Consider the following 17582-nt stretch of genomic DNA (forward strand, 5'->3'; position numbering starts at 1 on the left):
CCGGCGTGGTGGCGCACGCCTTTAATCCCAGCACTTGGGAGGCAGAGGCAGGTGGATTTCTGAGTTCGAGGCCAGCCTGGTCTACAAAGTGAGTTCCAGGACAGCCAGGGCTATACAGAGAAACCCTGTCTCGAAAAAACCAAAAAAAAAAAAAAAAAATTCTAGGAATATGCCAGATTTTATTCATTAGCAAACACATTGAAAACAGTTTTGGGTTTGGTTTTGTGTGTTTTGCTAGGAGCAAACCTCGCGCCTCCCACTGGCTAGTCAAGAGCTCTGCACTGAGCAAGCGATCTCTATCTTCCACATAACTCTGTTAAACGAGTGAACAGTAACCTGGACAACGGGGAAAACATTTAAAAAACCAAACAAACAAAAGCCAGGAAGAGAAGAAAGGAAGATAACTGAAGAACACATCAACATTGGGGATCCTTACTGGAATTCTTAAGTGAACAGACACTGAATAGGGTGTTTTTGGCGTTTCTTTACTGGCCTCTCTCTTCCTTCCACCTTCCTCCCACCCTCCCCTCTCTCCTTTCCTTCCCTCTCCTTTTCTTCCCTCCTTCTCTCCCTCTCTGTGAAGTAGGTAGGGGTGTGTGTATGTGTGCTCTCTCTCCTCTCCTCTTCTCTCTCTCTCTCTCTCTCTCTCTCTCTCTCTCTCTCTCTCTCTCTCTCTCTCTCTCTCTCTCTCTCTGGTCCTTATGACAGATCAGCAAATACTCAACCACGGAGCCGTCTCTCTGGCCTCCAGCACAGCGTGTATCTAAACCTCCTAGGAATTTTGTATGGACTTACAATTTTTTTTTTCATTTATCTATGGCTCAAAATATTCTAGGAGATTTTGTTTATTGTTTTTTTCTTTTTGGTTTTTGTTTTTAAGACAGGGCTTTTCTTTTTCTTTTCTTTCTTTCTTTCTTTTTTTTTTTTTTTTTTTTTTTTTGGATACAGGGTTTCTCTGTGTAGCCCTGGCTGTCCTGGAACTCACTCTATAGACCAGGCTGGCCTCGAACTCAGAAATCTGCCTGCCTCTGCCTCCCAAGTACTGGGATTAAAGGCATGTGCCACCACACCCGGCTCTAGACAGGGCTTTTCTGTACAGTCCTGGCTGCCCTAGAACTTTCTCTGTAGATCAACCAGGTTGAGTTTGAGATCTGCCTGCCTCTGGCTCCCATGTGCTGGGATTAAAGGCATGTGCCACCACATCTGGCTCCTATTCATCTTTTATTAATTGAATATATAATACAAACTGATAAAATAGATTTCTTGATACTGTGATTTTTTTTTTTTTTAAGGATAGGATTGTGAGAAAAGTTCCCAAAACTCAATGGCAAGTCTGAACAATTATCCCTCTGAACTATTACAGGTCATTAAATTGTGTGCCTCTTGTCACAATTCAAAAGGAACCACACAACATCATCTAAAACTTTTGACTGTCACAAGCCTCCAGATTTAGTCATCTAAAGGGGACAGAGGTATGAGATCCAATCTAGACTCTGGGAAAGTCTGTAAGTCTAAAAAACAATCAGTAAGTGGTACTGTATTAGGGCCAGCCAGATGGATCATCAGATAAAGGCACTAGCCACCAGGCCTAATGACCTGAGACTGATCTCCAGGAACCTCATGGTGGAAGGAGAGAATCAATTCCTACAAACTGTCCTCTGACCTCCACATATGGACCTTGGCTCATGCTGCCTCCTCAAACAATAAATATATAAAATAAATAGGTAGCATCAAAAAAAAATGAAAATCAAAACAAAATACAATACCTAAGGACACATATTAACCAAAAGCTATGTATGGAAAAGAAAGCAAAATAAAAGCCAGGTGCAGATGCGTAGAGGCTTATGTCTGGAATCCCACATTTGGGAGACTGAGGCCGAGGGAATGTGAGTTTGGGGCTAGCCTGGGCTACATAGTAAGACTCTGTCTTAAAAAGTAAAACCAATGAGCACCCCAAAATGCTTGGGGGGAAGGGGGTATGCTGAAAAGATAAAAATCTATAACTAAGAAATCAATAAATAATAACAAAATTATTTATAGATATGGAAGTATCAAAATAATCAAATAATACAAAAAAATAAAAAAATAAAAATAATACAAAAGAGTTAAAAGTCATCCTTTTGGCAAGTGGATCTAGTAAAGAAGGGAAGGAAACAGGGGCAGTGATGTTTTGTTAAAAATTCTTTAATCTGAGCCTGTGAAGGCCTAGGGATTAAGAGCAATGGCTGCTCTTCCAGAGGTCCTGGATTAGAGTCCCAGAACCCACATGGTGGTCCATAACCTACCATCTGAATTCTAGTTCCAGGGGGTACAAAAACCCCTTCTGGCCTACACAGGTAGTTGACACACACAAGATGCAGACATAATGCAGACAAAACACCCATGTACATTAAATAAATTTTTAAAAATTATTTTACTCATTAAGCATGTTTACAAACCTCAATGTATACACACTGTAAAATAATGAACACTCAGAATCCCATATGTGTGATCTCATCTCCTGTGGGGCCTTACCTCCACTTTGATGGCACACCGTCCAATGGCCCTCACAGCTTTGCGAACAAAGTCCACATCAACTTCAGTGGCATATTCCTTCAGCTCCGCCAGAACCTGTCAAATATCCAAGAAGTGAATAACCTTTAAAGATTTTTTTTTAAAGATTTATTTATTATTATACATAAGCACACTGTAGCTATCTTCAGACGTGCCAGAAGAGGGCGTAAGATCTCATTATGGGTGGTTGTGAGCCACCATGTGGTTGCTGGGATTTGAACTCTGTACCTTTGGAAGAGAACTGAGCCATCTCGTCAGCCCCCTTTAAAGAGTTTCAACAGCAATTCCATGGCCTTCTAAATGCCAGATCTTAAGCTCTCAGCCGGCACAAACTTAGGATAGCTTAAGGTCTGACCTGAGCAATGTTGGCTTGGGATGCAAGACGAATCATGATGTCTAACTTCTCTAGTTTAACATAGATAGGATCATTGTACTTCACAAAGAAGACCTTGATTTCCTGCTTCAAGATTTCAGGCCTGTGATACAAAAACACAAGAAAGGAAGGTGATGGAATGCATTTACTGGCATGCCCTCCTTGGCCTGTATCAAATCAGTCTTTCTGCCAGCCCTCTTCAGGCGGAAAACCCTCGTAAATGTCCCGCCTAAGCCTCCACTGGGCCTCCCTCCCACCCCCAGTATGGCAGTCACAGTACTATGTAACATTTTCGTTTCCACAAAATCAAGCTGGGTGCCAAGCTCAGCACTTAGCACATTCTAGACAAACGTTTTGTCATGAACCACACTCTCAGCCCATCTACTCTCATCAGCTCCATCTGGCAGCTGACTTGCATCCTTTAGAAGTATGAGGGTGTGTGCTACCACAGAGAACTGCTGAGGCAGAACCACCCAGTTCTCAACTAAAGCTTTCCATGGGGAACACATCCAAAAGACGCACTTACAAAGCAAGCTGGCTGGAAGCGGAACCGCCACCCTTAAGCCCAGCACTTGGGAGGTTGGGGCAGGAGGATTTCTGTGAGATGGAGGTCAGCCTAGTCTACATAGTGAGAGTCTGTTTAAAAAAAACAAAACCCAAACAGCCCTGAACTGCACATAGTCACTATGGAGAGAAGGGTAATAGCTGTAAGCGGTTACTCCTGGGCAAGAGCTGCTACATAACATTCCACTTCCACACAGTGAAGAACGAAAGAGCGACAGTCTATGGAGCAATTATCTGAAGCTTCACTTCAAGATCACAACCATTTTAAAAATCACCAAATCACCATTTCCCACCTTTTCTGGACAATTAGGTTGATGTTCCTCAGGGCGACGTACTGCACTTCTGGCTCCCCAGACAGCAACGTGACAAGTGGAGGTGCTAACTTCTTTAGCAGCATATTGTAGTAGTCAGAGTCCTTGGGCAACAATTCTAGAAACTTCATTAGGACTTTTACCGCTGAAAGCACCACTGCAGAGTTGGCATGGGATAGCCGAGGCGTGACTCGCTCACAGATGCTGAGGGCAGAAAGGGAAAATTAGCATTCAGGATTATAGTACCTTTGCTTGATTCAGTCTATCAAGTAAGGCTTCAGAGTTTCATGGCTCAAGTATTAATATAAACCAAAGATTCAGTTAGAAAAGTCAAAGCTCCATGCGTAGGTCAAAATGGGATCCAACACCGCAGAAGCCTCATGTTCAGCAAACTACAGGCAGCACAGGGACCTCAGCAGACTCTAGAAGCCAGCAACAGGGAGATCCAAACCAGGAGGAGACTAGCAATCCCCAACACCTACACTCACACCAGTTTCCTTCTTGTTTTTAGTCCTCTGTCTCCCACAAAACGTTAGAGTGTCCTGCCTCACAGCTCATCTCACCTATAGAAAGTCAAACCAAGCATCCTAAAAATTAATCATAGCGAAAGGTGTCAACCACCTGGAATGTGGGGAGGAAATTACATGGCAGGAAAAACTACACAACCCCTTGCTTTCAGGCTAATAAGAAAGACTCAGAAAGAGGTGAGGGTTTGGTTTGGTTTAGGTTTGGTTTTTTATATCACTATTATTCCAATGTTCCCCCAATTATTCTTCTAGTCCTACTCCCAAGCTTAGACTCATGTTCACACATGCAGTGTTCTCTGAAATCAAGCTAACTTTGCTAGCTCTTGGGCGACACCCTGCATGACTCTTAGGGATACAAGGTAAGTAGCTGCTCACTCTCTTCCTATGGCCATGTGACTCCTGACTTCCACCAGGCCTTTAAAACAAGATCCACACTCTTACAGACACCTGATTCGTTATTGTTTTTTTAAAAAGTATGATTTCAAAAAATAAAATGAAATCTTGCCGGGTGTGGTGTGTACAGCTCCAATTATAGCTCATCGGAAGCAGTAGCAGATGGATTTCTGAGCTAAAGGCCATGGAATATATATAGTTGAGGCCTGTCTCAACAAACAAATAAACAAAAAAAACAAATATAGAGGCAGAAGAATCACAAGTTTGTGGCCAGCTCATGCTATACAGCATAGACCCTGATTCAAAATAAACAAAAACTACGGGGGTGGAGGGCATTCTCTTTATAATCTTACTCTAAAATATCTGTCATTTCTTAGAGCCTTACATTATGTTAGCAGTAATGAAATATGACCTATTGTATATTTTACTGAATATCGATATTGCATATAGCCCTACCCCAACCCTTCAGAATAAATGATGCAGGAGGACCATGATTTTTGTCTGTTCACTGTTTACTCCCAACCTAGAACAGAGCCTAGGACATAGAATGGGCTTAGGAAATATTTGCTGAATTAATTATTAATTCAGTGAATTAATGAGTGCAGTATCAATGGCCAACAGAAAATAAAATTCTTGGTAAAGTTCTCTCCAGAATATAAATGTACTTTCACTGGTGGAAAGAAACTACCAGCCACATTAGTTAAGTCCAGAAGGAATTACTTCCCAGACAAGTGAAGAGAACTTACATTCTAGTAGCTTGGAAATCAGCTCCAGCCAGGCAAGGAAGGTTCTTATCTACCATAATTAAAATATGTCAACTTTAATGAAGAGCCAGCAATTCTTCAGAAGTACTTTGCCTAGTACAGAGCTTTTAAATACAGCATGCTCAATTTAAAAATTGGTGGGAACTCCAACTTTGTAAAGTGAAATGTACTTATGTATGTATGTGTTAATGACATTCTGACAGTCAGAGAAAATTTGCAACATGTAAGTGGTAAAGGGCTGAGCAGATCATGCTCTCAAAAGCCTTATATGTAGTCTAACATGACTTCTATATACAATGGCAAGATGAATATATGTTGCTAACTTTAATATACTTATTCTAGTAGTGAATTATAGGCAGTGTTCAACTCAATAATTAGTATGAAGAATCTAACAGAAGAGATAGTATGTTATTACAAGAACACACATTTATAATTTTTGTTTCCCAAATGATTGGGAACTGGGAGACGGGCGACAACATGAGGGAGGCTTTAGCAGAACTATTCATAGAAACAACTGAAGCATTTTTTGTGTGGTTTAGCAGTTACAGTGTTCCTAAGTGCAATGAGAAAATACGCTAGGGATAGCAATGTCCCCCTAAGTTTCTGCCTTAGTATGACAGCCTTTCATATTAAGAGCAGACATTAGACATTATTCAGTCAGGCAAGACCATCAGCTGCACCCACATAGGTAGACTGACCTCTGAGCTTCCCGGTCATCTTTAGGGTTGTAATTAGACAGGCAGTCCAGGATGAAAATCTGGCCCCATTCAGTGCATTCATTAAGGGCTGTGAGCAGCTTATTGATATTCTGAGGGTTCAGATCAAGTAAGTTGCTGTTTGGGTGAGACTCACTGATCTCAGACAATGCTGCTACAGCATTAGCCACCACCTGGGAAAGAAACAGAGAATCGTGTTGGTACACTCAGAAAACCAAACTCTGACACACAAACCATCTTCTAGGATCACCTCACAGATCTCAAGTCACTCCTAAGCACTCTACCCAGTTAGACAGAAATAGATGGGCTGCTTTCAAAACAGGTACTAAGCCAGCAATGATAGCATAGACAGCTTCCAAGTAGTGAGGCACTCCAGAATTGAAGTCATTCGTATATTAGCAGTCACGGATGAATCACAAACTGAAACATTCACCACTACAGCAACACTCAAAACTGTCACTAAAATCAAGACACATCAACAGTTATAAAAACTGAAGCTAAGGGCTGGTGAGATGGCTCAGTGGGTAAGAGCACCCGACTGCTCTTCCAAAAGGTCCGAAGTTCAAATCCCAGCAACCACATGGTGGCTTACAACCACCTGTAATGAGATTTGATGCCCTCTTCTGGTGCGTCTGAAGACAGCTACAGTGTACTTACATATAATAAAAACTGAAGCTAAACTGGGTATGTTAGCATACTGTTAATCCCAGGCCCTTTCAAGTTTGGGGCTATCATGGACTAGCTAGAAAGTAAAAGCTCCAGTCCAGCCTGGACTATAGAATGAGAGCTCACAAAAAAACCAAAAACATTAAAAAGTAAAATCTCAATAAATATTTGCATTATATAACAGAGAAAAGTCCAGGTCAAATTATATATGCATATGGACAGCAGGGAGGTGACACTCTCAATTATTCAGTATTATCGCACAGCTCAGAGTAAGGTAAATGGACTTGAAACCAGAACTCATTAGTACACAATGCTAGGGGAACACTTAATCTTTGTACCATTCAGTTTGCTCATCTGAAAAACCAAGGAAAATTTAATTTACTTCATAGATTAATTTTAGCTTGAGAGTGCAAGTTCAATAATGTTATGCATTAAGAAATCTTTATTTTGGGAGTGGGGGGGCGGGTGGGAGGCTAGATGGCTCAGTGGTTAAGAACACTGCTTTTCTAGAGGACCCAGGTTCATTTCCCAACACCCATATGGCAGCTCACAACTGTCTATAACTCTAGTTCTAGGGGACCTGACACCCTCACCTAAATTCACATAAAATAAAATTAAATATTTAAAAACAAAAACAAATGTTTACTGGGCTGGAGAGGTGGCTCAGCAGTTAAGAGCACTGGCTGCTCTTCCAGAGGACACTATTTCAATTCCCAGCACCCACATGGCAGCCCACAATTATCTTTAACTTTAGTTGTAGGGGGCATGACACCCTCACACAGACATACATCCAGGCAAAATACCAAAGCACATAAAATAAATTAAATCATTAAAAAAAGAAAAATATTTTTAAAAAGTTCCAATGTTAGGCATGATGGTGGTGCATGTCTTTAATCCCAGTAATTGAGAGGCAGAGTTTGTGGCCAACCTGGTCTACTAAGTTCCAGGGCAGTCAGAGTTATACAGAGTAACCTTGTCTCAAAAAACCCAAAATCATAAATCCTATACAAATGTAAGGTCGTAATATTACTGTAATTCATCAAGTAAAAACTGCACATTTTTTCTGCACTTAAATCTCTAAATGCATTTATAATCAATCATGACATTTTTCCTGGGCACGCACGTTTTGCCTATATTTACATCTATACACCATGTGCTCTTGAAGGCCAGAGGAAGCATTGGGTCCCTGGAACTGTGGTTGATAAGAACTGAACTTGGGTCCTCTGAAGAACAACAACTGTTCTTAACAGTTAAGCCACTTCTCCAGCCCCCAATAACTTCCACTTTAGTAGAGGATGCCTTTCATAAGGATACAGAAAGTAATCATATATATTATAGTTAATAAAATTCTACATTCATGAAATATGGTTTTCAAATGCATCCTCTCTGAGATAGAAAGGGAAAAAACTGCTACCCTGGACAAGAAAGTACACTTGTACCTTAATCCTCTGATATGGGAATTGTACAGCTACAAACAAGGTCAATATTTTAAATCAAAATTACAGACTATTTTTAGTATAATTGACAATATTTAAGGTTTTTTAAGATTTCAAAAGTATGGGCTAGAGAGATGGCTCAGAGGTCAAGAGCACTGGTTGTTCTTCCAGAGATCCTGAGTTCAATTCTCAACAAGCACATGGTGGCTCACATTCATCTGTAATAAGATCTGGTGCCCTCTTCTGGCTTGCAGGCATTCATCCAGGCAGAATATTGTATACATAATAAATAAATCTTTAAAAAAATTTTTTTCAAAAGCACTCAGAAACAAATACCATAATGAAAACACTATTCTATGACTCTGTACAGTTATGTTTTAAAATATGTTTTACAGCAAAGATCAGATGTTAAGATTAGCATGATAAGGCTGACTATAAATATTTTATTAGCTAAACAATGGGTATGAAGAAGCAAGCTTCAACGATTATACACTTAAATAAAAAATCCTCCAAGAATCTTAATTCATAGTTGATTCCTACTAAAGTCCCCTGACAAAAGCTTAAGAAACTAAGTTTTACAGTTAGCAAGAGAAAAACATAATGGCTATAACCTAGATACCAGTTTTATTGATCATATTGCCAAGGTAATCTGCAGAGTATACTAATCATGACAGTGAACACGGAAAGCAAGTATCTAGGAGACAGTGATTTAATACACAGTATAATTTAGCAATACCCATCATTAGGTAGAAGACAAAGATGTCAGAAACAGAATTCCTTTGGTGATCAGAACAAAAAAGTGCCAGATTAAAAGAATCAGACTTATTTAGTAAATATTATTAGACACTATGCTGCCACAAAACAAATCAGACCTATATATCATCTGTGACAATACACACGAGCTTCTTCTCAAAGGCCTTTGCTCACTCCATAATCACACATGAGATTCAGGAACACTAGAATGCATGAAGAATGAAACAATGTCTGTGACCCCAGCACGGGAGGAGGAGGCAGAAGGAGCAGTGGTTCAAAGTCATCTCCAGTCATGTAAGAAGTCTGAGGCTGGTCTGGGGTACATGAGACCCTGCCTGAAAACAACAGCAGCCCACAAACAAAAACAATAACCATTCCCAGATACTTGACATGCAGGGGAAACATTTACTTTCCCATGTATAGCATGCTTGATTAACTTTATTTTAGAGTAAAAAAATCAAAATGTCATATGTCCACCGCTTATTTTGACTGCTCCCTCAATGCATTCCATCTTGGTTATCAGTCTAAAATAAACCTCCTACCATAATAACCATTTCTGTTAATGTATCCCCCTGTCTCTTTGTGTGTGTGTGTGTGTGTGGATGTGTGTGTGTGTGTTGTTTAAAGTTAAATTTGGTAATAGAAAATGTAGAAAACATGAGCACTGAAGGAGGCAGAGACACAGAAAGAACAGGATACTCAACACACTGAGGAATTAGAATCCCCTGTTACCATTACAGGCGATTAGAAATTAAAGCAAGTGTGTAATGCAGCTAATGAAGTGTAAGCTCTGATGCTTAAATAGGCAACGTGTAATTATATCATATTAAACAAGAAAGCAAACACTGAAGAGTCAGTCCAGTAAATATACACAGAAAGATCAGATCAGAGAACCGTGTTGAACAAAGCCTGAGGGAAGAAGACATCACCAGTCAGATCACCAACCAAGTGACAGGGTAGATGAGCCGTTCACTCTCCCACCCTGCAGCAGGATTCTTGGCCTCTAAAGCTCCCCAAGGTTGCTTCTACCCCTCCGCTGTCATCTTCCAATCAATTCAGACTCTTGGGTTTCCAGAAATCATCCAAGGTAAGATGGAGTGTTTTATATTCTCATGGTCAGTAAATTGTGCTTCCCACACTGTGATGAACTTGAAGTCAGTTACACTGCATCTGAGGCAGCCGAAGAAAAAGTTCAAGTGGGCAAATGGGCAGCTGGTGTTCACCAGGCCTCTGATAAATTAAGATAAAGTGGTAAATTAAGAGTTCCCTTCTTCCTAAAGAACCTTCCCCAAAGAACAATACAACATCAGTGTAGGGACTTAGGGAAAAGTCCCCTAAGAGCAAGCTCAATCCTGGCAACAAACATGCTAGCATCCCAGCAGTGACGCAAAGGTGCTTACTCAGTGTCACTGTGAATCCAAACTGTTAAGACAAGACTAATACTTCCTCCCTAGGAAATTATCCTTTTTCTTAGGAACACTACGAAACTTTCAGAAAAATAAAGAGCATATAAGAAAAACAAATCTTAAGGAAGTTTTCTCTAACAGTAAAACAAAACAACAACAACAACAACAACAAAAAACAAAAAAAAACCAAAAAGGTCTCCCTATGTAGCAGTGTCTGTCCTGGAACTGTCTATACAGACAAAGGTGATCTTAAACTCATAGAAATTCACTTATCTCTGCTTCCTAAGTGCTTTGGTTAAAGGTGTGCGTTAACCAGGCTTGGTCTAACTTTTTATATAAGCATTTGTTTTATTTTTAAGCGTGTGTGTGTGTGTGTGTGTGTGTGTGCGCACACGCACTCACAAAGGGTGGGGGTGGGAGGGTCCTCAGAGGCAAGAAAGGGGTGTGGGAGTCCCTGAGCTGGAATTACAAGCAGTTATGATGTAGACGCTGCTGAACTAGAAAGAGCAGTGCACTCTTAACACTGAGTACTCTGTAGCCTGTATGCTCCCATCTCTTGAAGGCAGTGTCTCTCACTGTCAGAAGAGGAAACAGGAAGACTAAGCAGCATTAGCATAGAGCCAGTATTAAACAGACAAGGAGCTTTTAGCTCAAAGCTAGTCTTTCCTCTGTTGACTAGGACACTCTGAGTCAGCTTTAAATACAGCAGTGAAACTAACTACAGGAAAATGAGGTGAGTAGTAACCCCAAAAATGACAGAAGAGAAAAAGAAGTTCTATTATTACTTGTAGCAAGGCACACCAATGCTAGTCTCGACCCACATAACTCCAAGGGTTGTCAGCTCTTGGTTGACATTTTATTCTCATATCAGAAGATTCTGAAGCCATTTCTGCAAATGTTCCGCTGTTTCCTCTCTAGGGAGCCCTTCTGAACTGAGGACTGTAAGAACACTACAGCAGGATCCCTCAGAGTACTCAAGTCCTTTAAGACAAGGTCTCTGTCAGTGCAGTGCTGCCACCTTGTGGGACAGCCTGAGAAAAAGTGGAACAAAAATCATTCAAGTGAAGAATAAGATCTCATACCCATCTTTAGAGAAAGATGGATACTTCACAGCAACAGTGTACAGATAGTTAAAGACTTTTATGTATTCAAAATCTACACTATTTTGAAAAAATTAAAATTAAACAGACCTAAGTGTGCGGGGTATGCAGACACTTAATTCCTTAATTTAAATTAAGGACTTAATTTATTTAAATCCATGATCATGAACAGGATTGGGCCTCCGAGCCAGGCTGGAATCCTGGCTGTCGCACAAATAGCTGCATCACATTGAGACAGTTCAGTCTCTGAGTGCATGTCTTAAACTGTGAGATGGAAGAGTTGCTACTTCAGACAGACGTGGAAACTAAGTGAGATGGGCCTAGCATACAGGCATTGCAAATTAAATTTCTCTTCTCAGGCAACACAGAACCATAGTCAGCCTTTGGAGCGTCTGTAGAGTTGAGCTGGTACAGAAGGGCTGCGACACTGGACCGCTGATGTTCCCGGTGACTTGTGCACTTGGTCCACCTGTTACCAGCATCTGATCTCACTGTGAGAGAAGAACTAGGGGGCCAATGATAGCATTTTACTTGAGGTTACTTTTCAGTAATTGTAATACTGTGTTTAAGATTAAAAAGTAGGGCTGAAGAGATGGCTCAGCAGTTAAGAGCACTGACTGCTCTTCCAGAGGTCCTGAGTTCAATTCCCAGCAACCACATGGTGGCTCACAACCATCTGTAATGGGATCTGATGCCTTCTTCTGGTGTGTCTAAAAATAGTGACAGTGTATGCATGTAACTAAAAATAAATCTTAAAAAAAAAGAGTAAAGGATACAGTTAGGGTAAAACCTAGGGGTTCCAGATCAGAAGGAGGAATCTGTGTGTTCATTGGCTACCTAAGGATGCCTCGAACAACTCTGCACTCTGGGCTCCTCTACAGCAGTAACCTGAACAGCCGAGAAAAGTTCATCACTACTGAGAAGTCTCCCAAGAAGGCAGACTTTCTGTTTAGCAGGGAGGTGCCACATTTGGTCTCTAATGCTGACACGTGCTCTAGGGAAAGCTACAATAAACAGACAGTAAAATGGTCTAGTGGGGTATGAAGAGCAAGTCTCAGTGGGAGAGAGACCACACAGTATGTTGTGAGTTTATCATAAACCTACCAAGTTGATATATTAAAACTTGAATAGAAATCATCCACTAATGCCTTCAATGCCAGGCAGTGAGGAAACAAGTTTAGAATATACTGATAAGTTATTGAATCTGGCAATGATAAATAAAGTCCATTATTACATTTGTTTGAAAAGTATATGCTCTGCATAAAAATATCACATCTTTCATCTGCAGGGAAGCTTAGAACAGACCAGGCATGCATGCTCTCAGATGATCTGAGAGAGATCTTCCAGGGTTAAAAGAGGGCTACACAGAGACACCCTGTTTTGAAAATTAAAAAAAATAAATAAATAAAAAAGGGAGGGGGTAAATTCATCTTCTAATCCATTTGATGATATTTAATCAGAAGTTATTGCCCTTCTACATCTATGTCTTATCTTACAAAGTTGCTGAAATTCCTTTGCCTTTCTGCTACACTAGAAGGATAACAAAGCGAAAGCCATGGAAAGATGAACAAGTACCACTTCAAAGAGCAGAGCTGAGGAGACTTTTTGCCAGGAAAAGATGATACCTGTGTCAAACAAATTCTATTTATAAAAATTCAACAACAAAAAATAATTTAATGTTACTCACTACTGTCTTTTAGTATAATTCATGTTCAAAGAAATACTGTACCAGACAAAAATTACTTAGCAGGGTGTGGTGACCCACGCCTATGCTGAGGCAAGACAGCAAAATCTTGTCTCACAAAAATAAAAAGCCAAGTGATGGCAAATGCCTGTAATCCCAGCACTTAAGAGATGAAGGCAAGGAAATAGGAGTTCAAGGCCAGCCCCATAACAAGTCAGAAGTCATCCTAAATACATGAAACCTTATTTCAACACAGAGAGACAGAATGTTGGGGGATGCACCTTAAAGAAAGTGGGCAGTAATCCTCCATGTTCTCAGTACCAATCACTCAATTTAAATGAGTTTAATTTAATAATCACTTGGGATCCTTTTATCATATGAACAAACTTTAAAAAAAAATTATTTAATGTTGTATGAGCATCCTGTTGCTGATACACCAGAGGAGGGTATCAGATCAAATTACAGATGGTTGTGAGCCTCCATGTGGTTGCTGGGAATTGAACTCATGACTTCTGAAAGAGCAGACAGTGCTCTTAACCACTGAGCCACCTCTCCAGTTCCCAAACTTTTAAGATGTCAAGAAGGAAATAAATTCACACAAAGCAGGAAAGTAGCTCAGGAACAGCATACTTACACAAGGCTCTGGGTTTAATCCTCAGACCGACATAAACAAAGGAATGCAAAACTAAAACTTGTAAGTGTTATGCTCTGGCTGCTAAGTACACAGAACAGAATCATTTTCTACCCTAGAGTTCTTTGAGAATTCATTACAATAGTTGGTCAATAAACATTACTTTGACCCAGTTTTTTTCATAGAAGAAATGACCACAAACAACTACCTGAAAAAAATTAATCCTAAAAACAAAACAAAATTACCTAGGGATATGAAGTATACAACCTATACATTACACAAAACTATTGCCTACGACTACCCTGTAGTCATGTCTCCAAGACAATGCTTGTGCTAAGCATGCCTTGGAACGGGCTCACTTTCAATGCTTCTCTCTTTGTAAAAGCACAAAGTATTACCATTGGGTTTGAATCTGCTATGAGATCCCGCAGAGAATCCAGAAATCCCTGATCTTCCACCATCTGGGCATTGATATCATGGAGTTTTGCCACGCATACTGCTGCCGTTTTCCGAACGTAGGGGTCTTCATCCTTCAAGCACTTGCGGAGGGGTTCACAGAGATACTCTGTAATCTTGTCCACCCGGATGCATCCCATGGTTCTAACTGCCAAGGCTCGAATCAAAGGATTGGGATCTTCACAATCCTACCAAAAACAAAAACAACAAAATAACCAACCATATGAATACAAGGTGATTACAAGCAAACATTCCAGCTGACATAAACCATAAGCTTCTAGTATATTCTACATGAGAATCCAATCTCTCACGGCATTCTTTCCTTTCCTAAAGGTTTTAGTTGTCTACTCAAGAGCCTAGAAGGAATTTTTTTTTTTCTTTAAAGAAACTTATCAGGACTAGGGAGGTGGCTAGAGAGGACTCAGGTTTGATTCCAAGCACCCACATGGCAGCTCACAACCACCCATAACTCTGGTTCCAGGGACTCTGATGTCTTCTTCAGATCTCCATGGGCATCAAATGACACAGATGCAAACAACACACACACATTAAGTAAGAGATTTATAAGTGTATGCAGTATTATGTGCTTATTTGTGTACCCATGCCCACGGAGGCCAGAAAAGGGTGTCAGAGAACCTGAAGCTGTAGTTATAAGGGGTTATGAATTATCCCAGGTTCAACCTGGGAATAGAACTTCTGCAAAAGCAGCAAGTGCTTTGAACCACTGAGCTATCTCTGCAGCTCCAGAGAAAAAATCTTTTAAGTGCTGTATAAACACAATGAGGAAAGGTTCAATAGGCTTAGATCTTGGGTTGGGCAAAAGCCTAGTAAGTTGGCATGGCCATCCCGAGAACTAGTGAATTTGCCCTAAGAACACAAAAGACATTTTTCTTCTATTCTTGGTCAGGGAAAAAAAAAAAAAAATATATATATATATATATATATACACACACACACAGTACAGACAGAACACTGACAAAGAATACGCCCTTCAAATACCTATATCAAAAATGAATTCAGCCTGGACATGGTGGTGCATGCCTGCAGGTGGATCTCTGTGATTGAAGCCATCCTGATCTAATAGTGAGTTCCAGGAGAGCCAAGGCTACATAGTGAGATCCTGGCTCAAACAAAACAACAACAACAACAACAAATTTTTAAAGACAAACAAACCCCAAAAGGAAGGAAGGAAGGAAGGAAGGAAGGAAGGAAGGAAGGAAGGAAGGAAGGAAGGAAGGAAGGAAGGGAGGGAAGGCAGGCAGGCAGTGATAGTGCATGCCTTTAATCTCAGAAGCATGGAGACAAAGATAGATGGATCTCTGTGAGTTTGAGGTCTATACAGCAAGTTATAGGATAGCCAGGGCTGAACAATGAGACTTTGTCTCAAAAGAAGAAAGCGGAAAAAAAACCACTTTGAAAAAAATCCTACAATATTTATTTTTCAAAATTCAAACAAGTTAATTTTGGAACTGTCTGATGTTTTTAAGGGCAGAGTATGTTTCAAACAGAAAGGGGTATGAATATGAACAGCCCACTATCACCCTTACCACAGTCAGTAACAGAAAGGGTATGAATATGAATGGCCACTCTCAGCACAGCCAGTGACAGAGAGCTCTGACCACTCAGTTGCAGTATGGAGACTTCGGATTAGTGCTTCTTTATTTGGGTTTTTTGGACAGAGTCAGGTTATTAGGCTGGCTTCAACTCACCAAGTGTGGCTCTGTCAGTTTTTAAAGAAGTCACAGTAGTGGTAGGTCAGTGTTTTTAAAGACAGATCTTAGCCAGGGGTTGCAGCACATGTCTCTAAGTCTAGTACATGGGTAGTTGGAGCAGAATGAGGAAGCCAAAGGACTGTGCATTCAGGGTCAGCCTGGGATAGAGAGTAAGACCCTCTTTGAGGGCAGAGAGCAGGAGGGATTGAGATCCTACAGATCTTATTCTAACAAAAATAAGCATGAGAATGAGGCTGAGAAAGGGGAATGGGGTCAGAGTGTTTTATGTTCAGAGAATATAAATTAAACAAGTGGCCATGTATCAGTAACTGTTTAAAAATCACAAGATGAGTATTTTTTATACTACTTCCTCTACATGAATATTTTTAAATTTCCATAATAAAAAAATCCTGAATCCCAGGGTGAAAGGAGGCTCGGAGGTTACAAGCACGTGCTGCTTTCCTAGAGGATCTGGTTCAGTTCCCAGCACCCATGTCTGCGGTTTACAGCCTGTAACTCCAGCTCCAGGGGATCCAATTCATCTTTTGGCCTCGACACTCACACACATACACAGAACAACAAAACAAATCATGTATGTTGGTTTCACTGCTGTAAAGCCTGCTGAACCAAAGACAAAACAACTCCTCAGGTAACAATATGACAGCATGTCCACTCTTTATCAGCAAGCAACGAATAATATGCTGAAACACCTAACCTCTGTTAGCCTAGGAGGGTAAACATGAGGTTTCATCTGGCAAGGACGGATATACTGAGCCCTCCAAGAGAAGGCTTGCCATATGGTTTCCCTAGTGTACAGAATGCTTACAACATGAACATTGTTGCTCACCGCCACGAGTTCATCCCTTGAAACACAAGCTGCTTATCTGCAACGCAGAGACAAGCTACATCAAACGTCACCTCTGAAAAGGTTACACCAGATAGAAAAGACTTGGTCCTGGGGAAACTACCTTCACAAAGCTGTTGACAGCCATGATGGCCATGTCTGGCTGACTCTTGGCATAGTTCATCAGATAGAGGTACACGAGCTTCTTTAGTTCCAGGTTGTCAGTCTGCATGCAGTTCACCACATCTGGGAAGAGAGAGCTGAGGAGAGAGGAAAAGGGAATTGAGTGAAACAGTATCAGTGCTAAGCTGTTATACAGATGACAGTGTTGGCTTCCAGGATGATTTCAGTGCTGATAATTTATTTTCATGGAAATGAGGAACTAAAAAAATAAAAAATAAAAAGTATTAGTGGCTGCCAACTCTCTAAATTGCTCTGTTTTGTAGTGTATAGGTCAGGGCCTTGTGTGCAGTAGGCAAGCATTTTACTACTAAGCTGTATCTTCAGCCCTCACAATAGTTTTTGTGGGAGGAAAAAAAAAACTGTTAGAAAAAAATCTGAGCCAGGGCTTGAGAATGGCTTAGCAGTTAAAAGCACTGACTGCTCTTCTAAAGGTCCTGAGTTCAAATCCCAGCAACTACATGGTGGCTCACAACCATCCGTAATGAGATCTGATGCCCTCTTCTGGGGTGT

At 40.6% G+C, this 17582-nt stretch overlaps 1 protein-coding gene across 5 annotated transcripts in view; it reads right to left on the reverse strand.

Moving 5' to 3' along the window:
* Ap2b1 (adaptor related protein complex 2 subunit beta 1) overlaps positions 1–17582 on the reverse strand; it is a 107554-nt gene that overhangs the window by 66916 nt on the left and 23056 nt on the right. For all 5 annotated transcript variants that reach the window (XM_021178160.3, XM_021178158.3, XM_021178162.3 and 2 more), the window contains exons 4-9: positions 17014–17149; positions 14276–14521; positions 6184–6374; positions 3784–4005; positions 2909–3029; positions 2515–2610 (exon numbers count right to left, since the gene is read on the reverse strand). In XM_021178160.3, coding sequence (XP_021033819.1) covers positions 2515–2610; positions 2909–3029; positions 3784–4005; positions 6184–6374; positions 14276–14521; positions 17014–17149 — 1012 coding nt within the window. The remainder of the gene's footprint in view (positions 1–2514; positions 2611–2908; positions 3030–3783; positions 4006–6183; positions 6375–14275; positions 14522–17013; positions 17150–17582) is intronic.

This window comes from Mus caroli, unplaced genomic scaffold (genome assembly GCF_978045245.1).
Source record: "Mus caroli unplaced genomic scaffold, Mus_caroli_1 scaffold_13, whole genome shotgun sequence".
In the NCBI taxonomy this organism is placed as follows: Eukaryota; Metazoa; Chordata; class Mammalia; order Rodentia; family Muridae; genus Mus; species Mus caroli.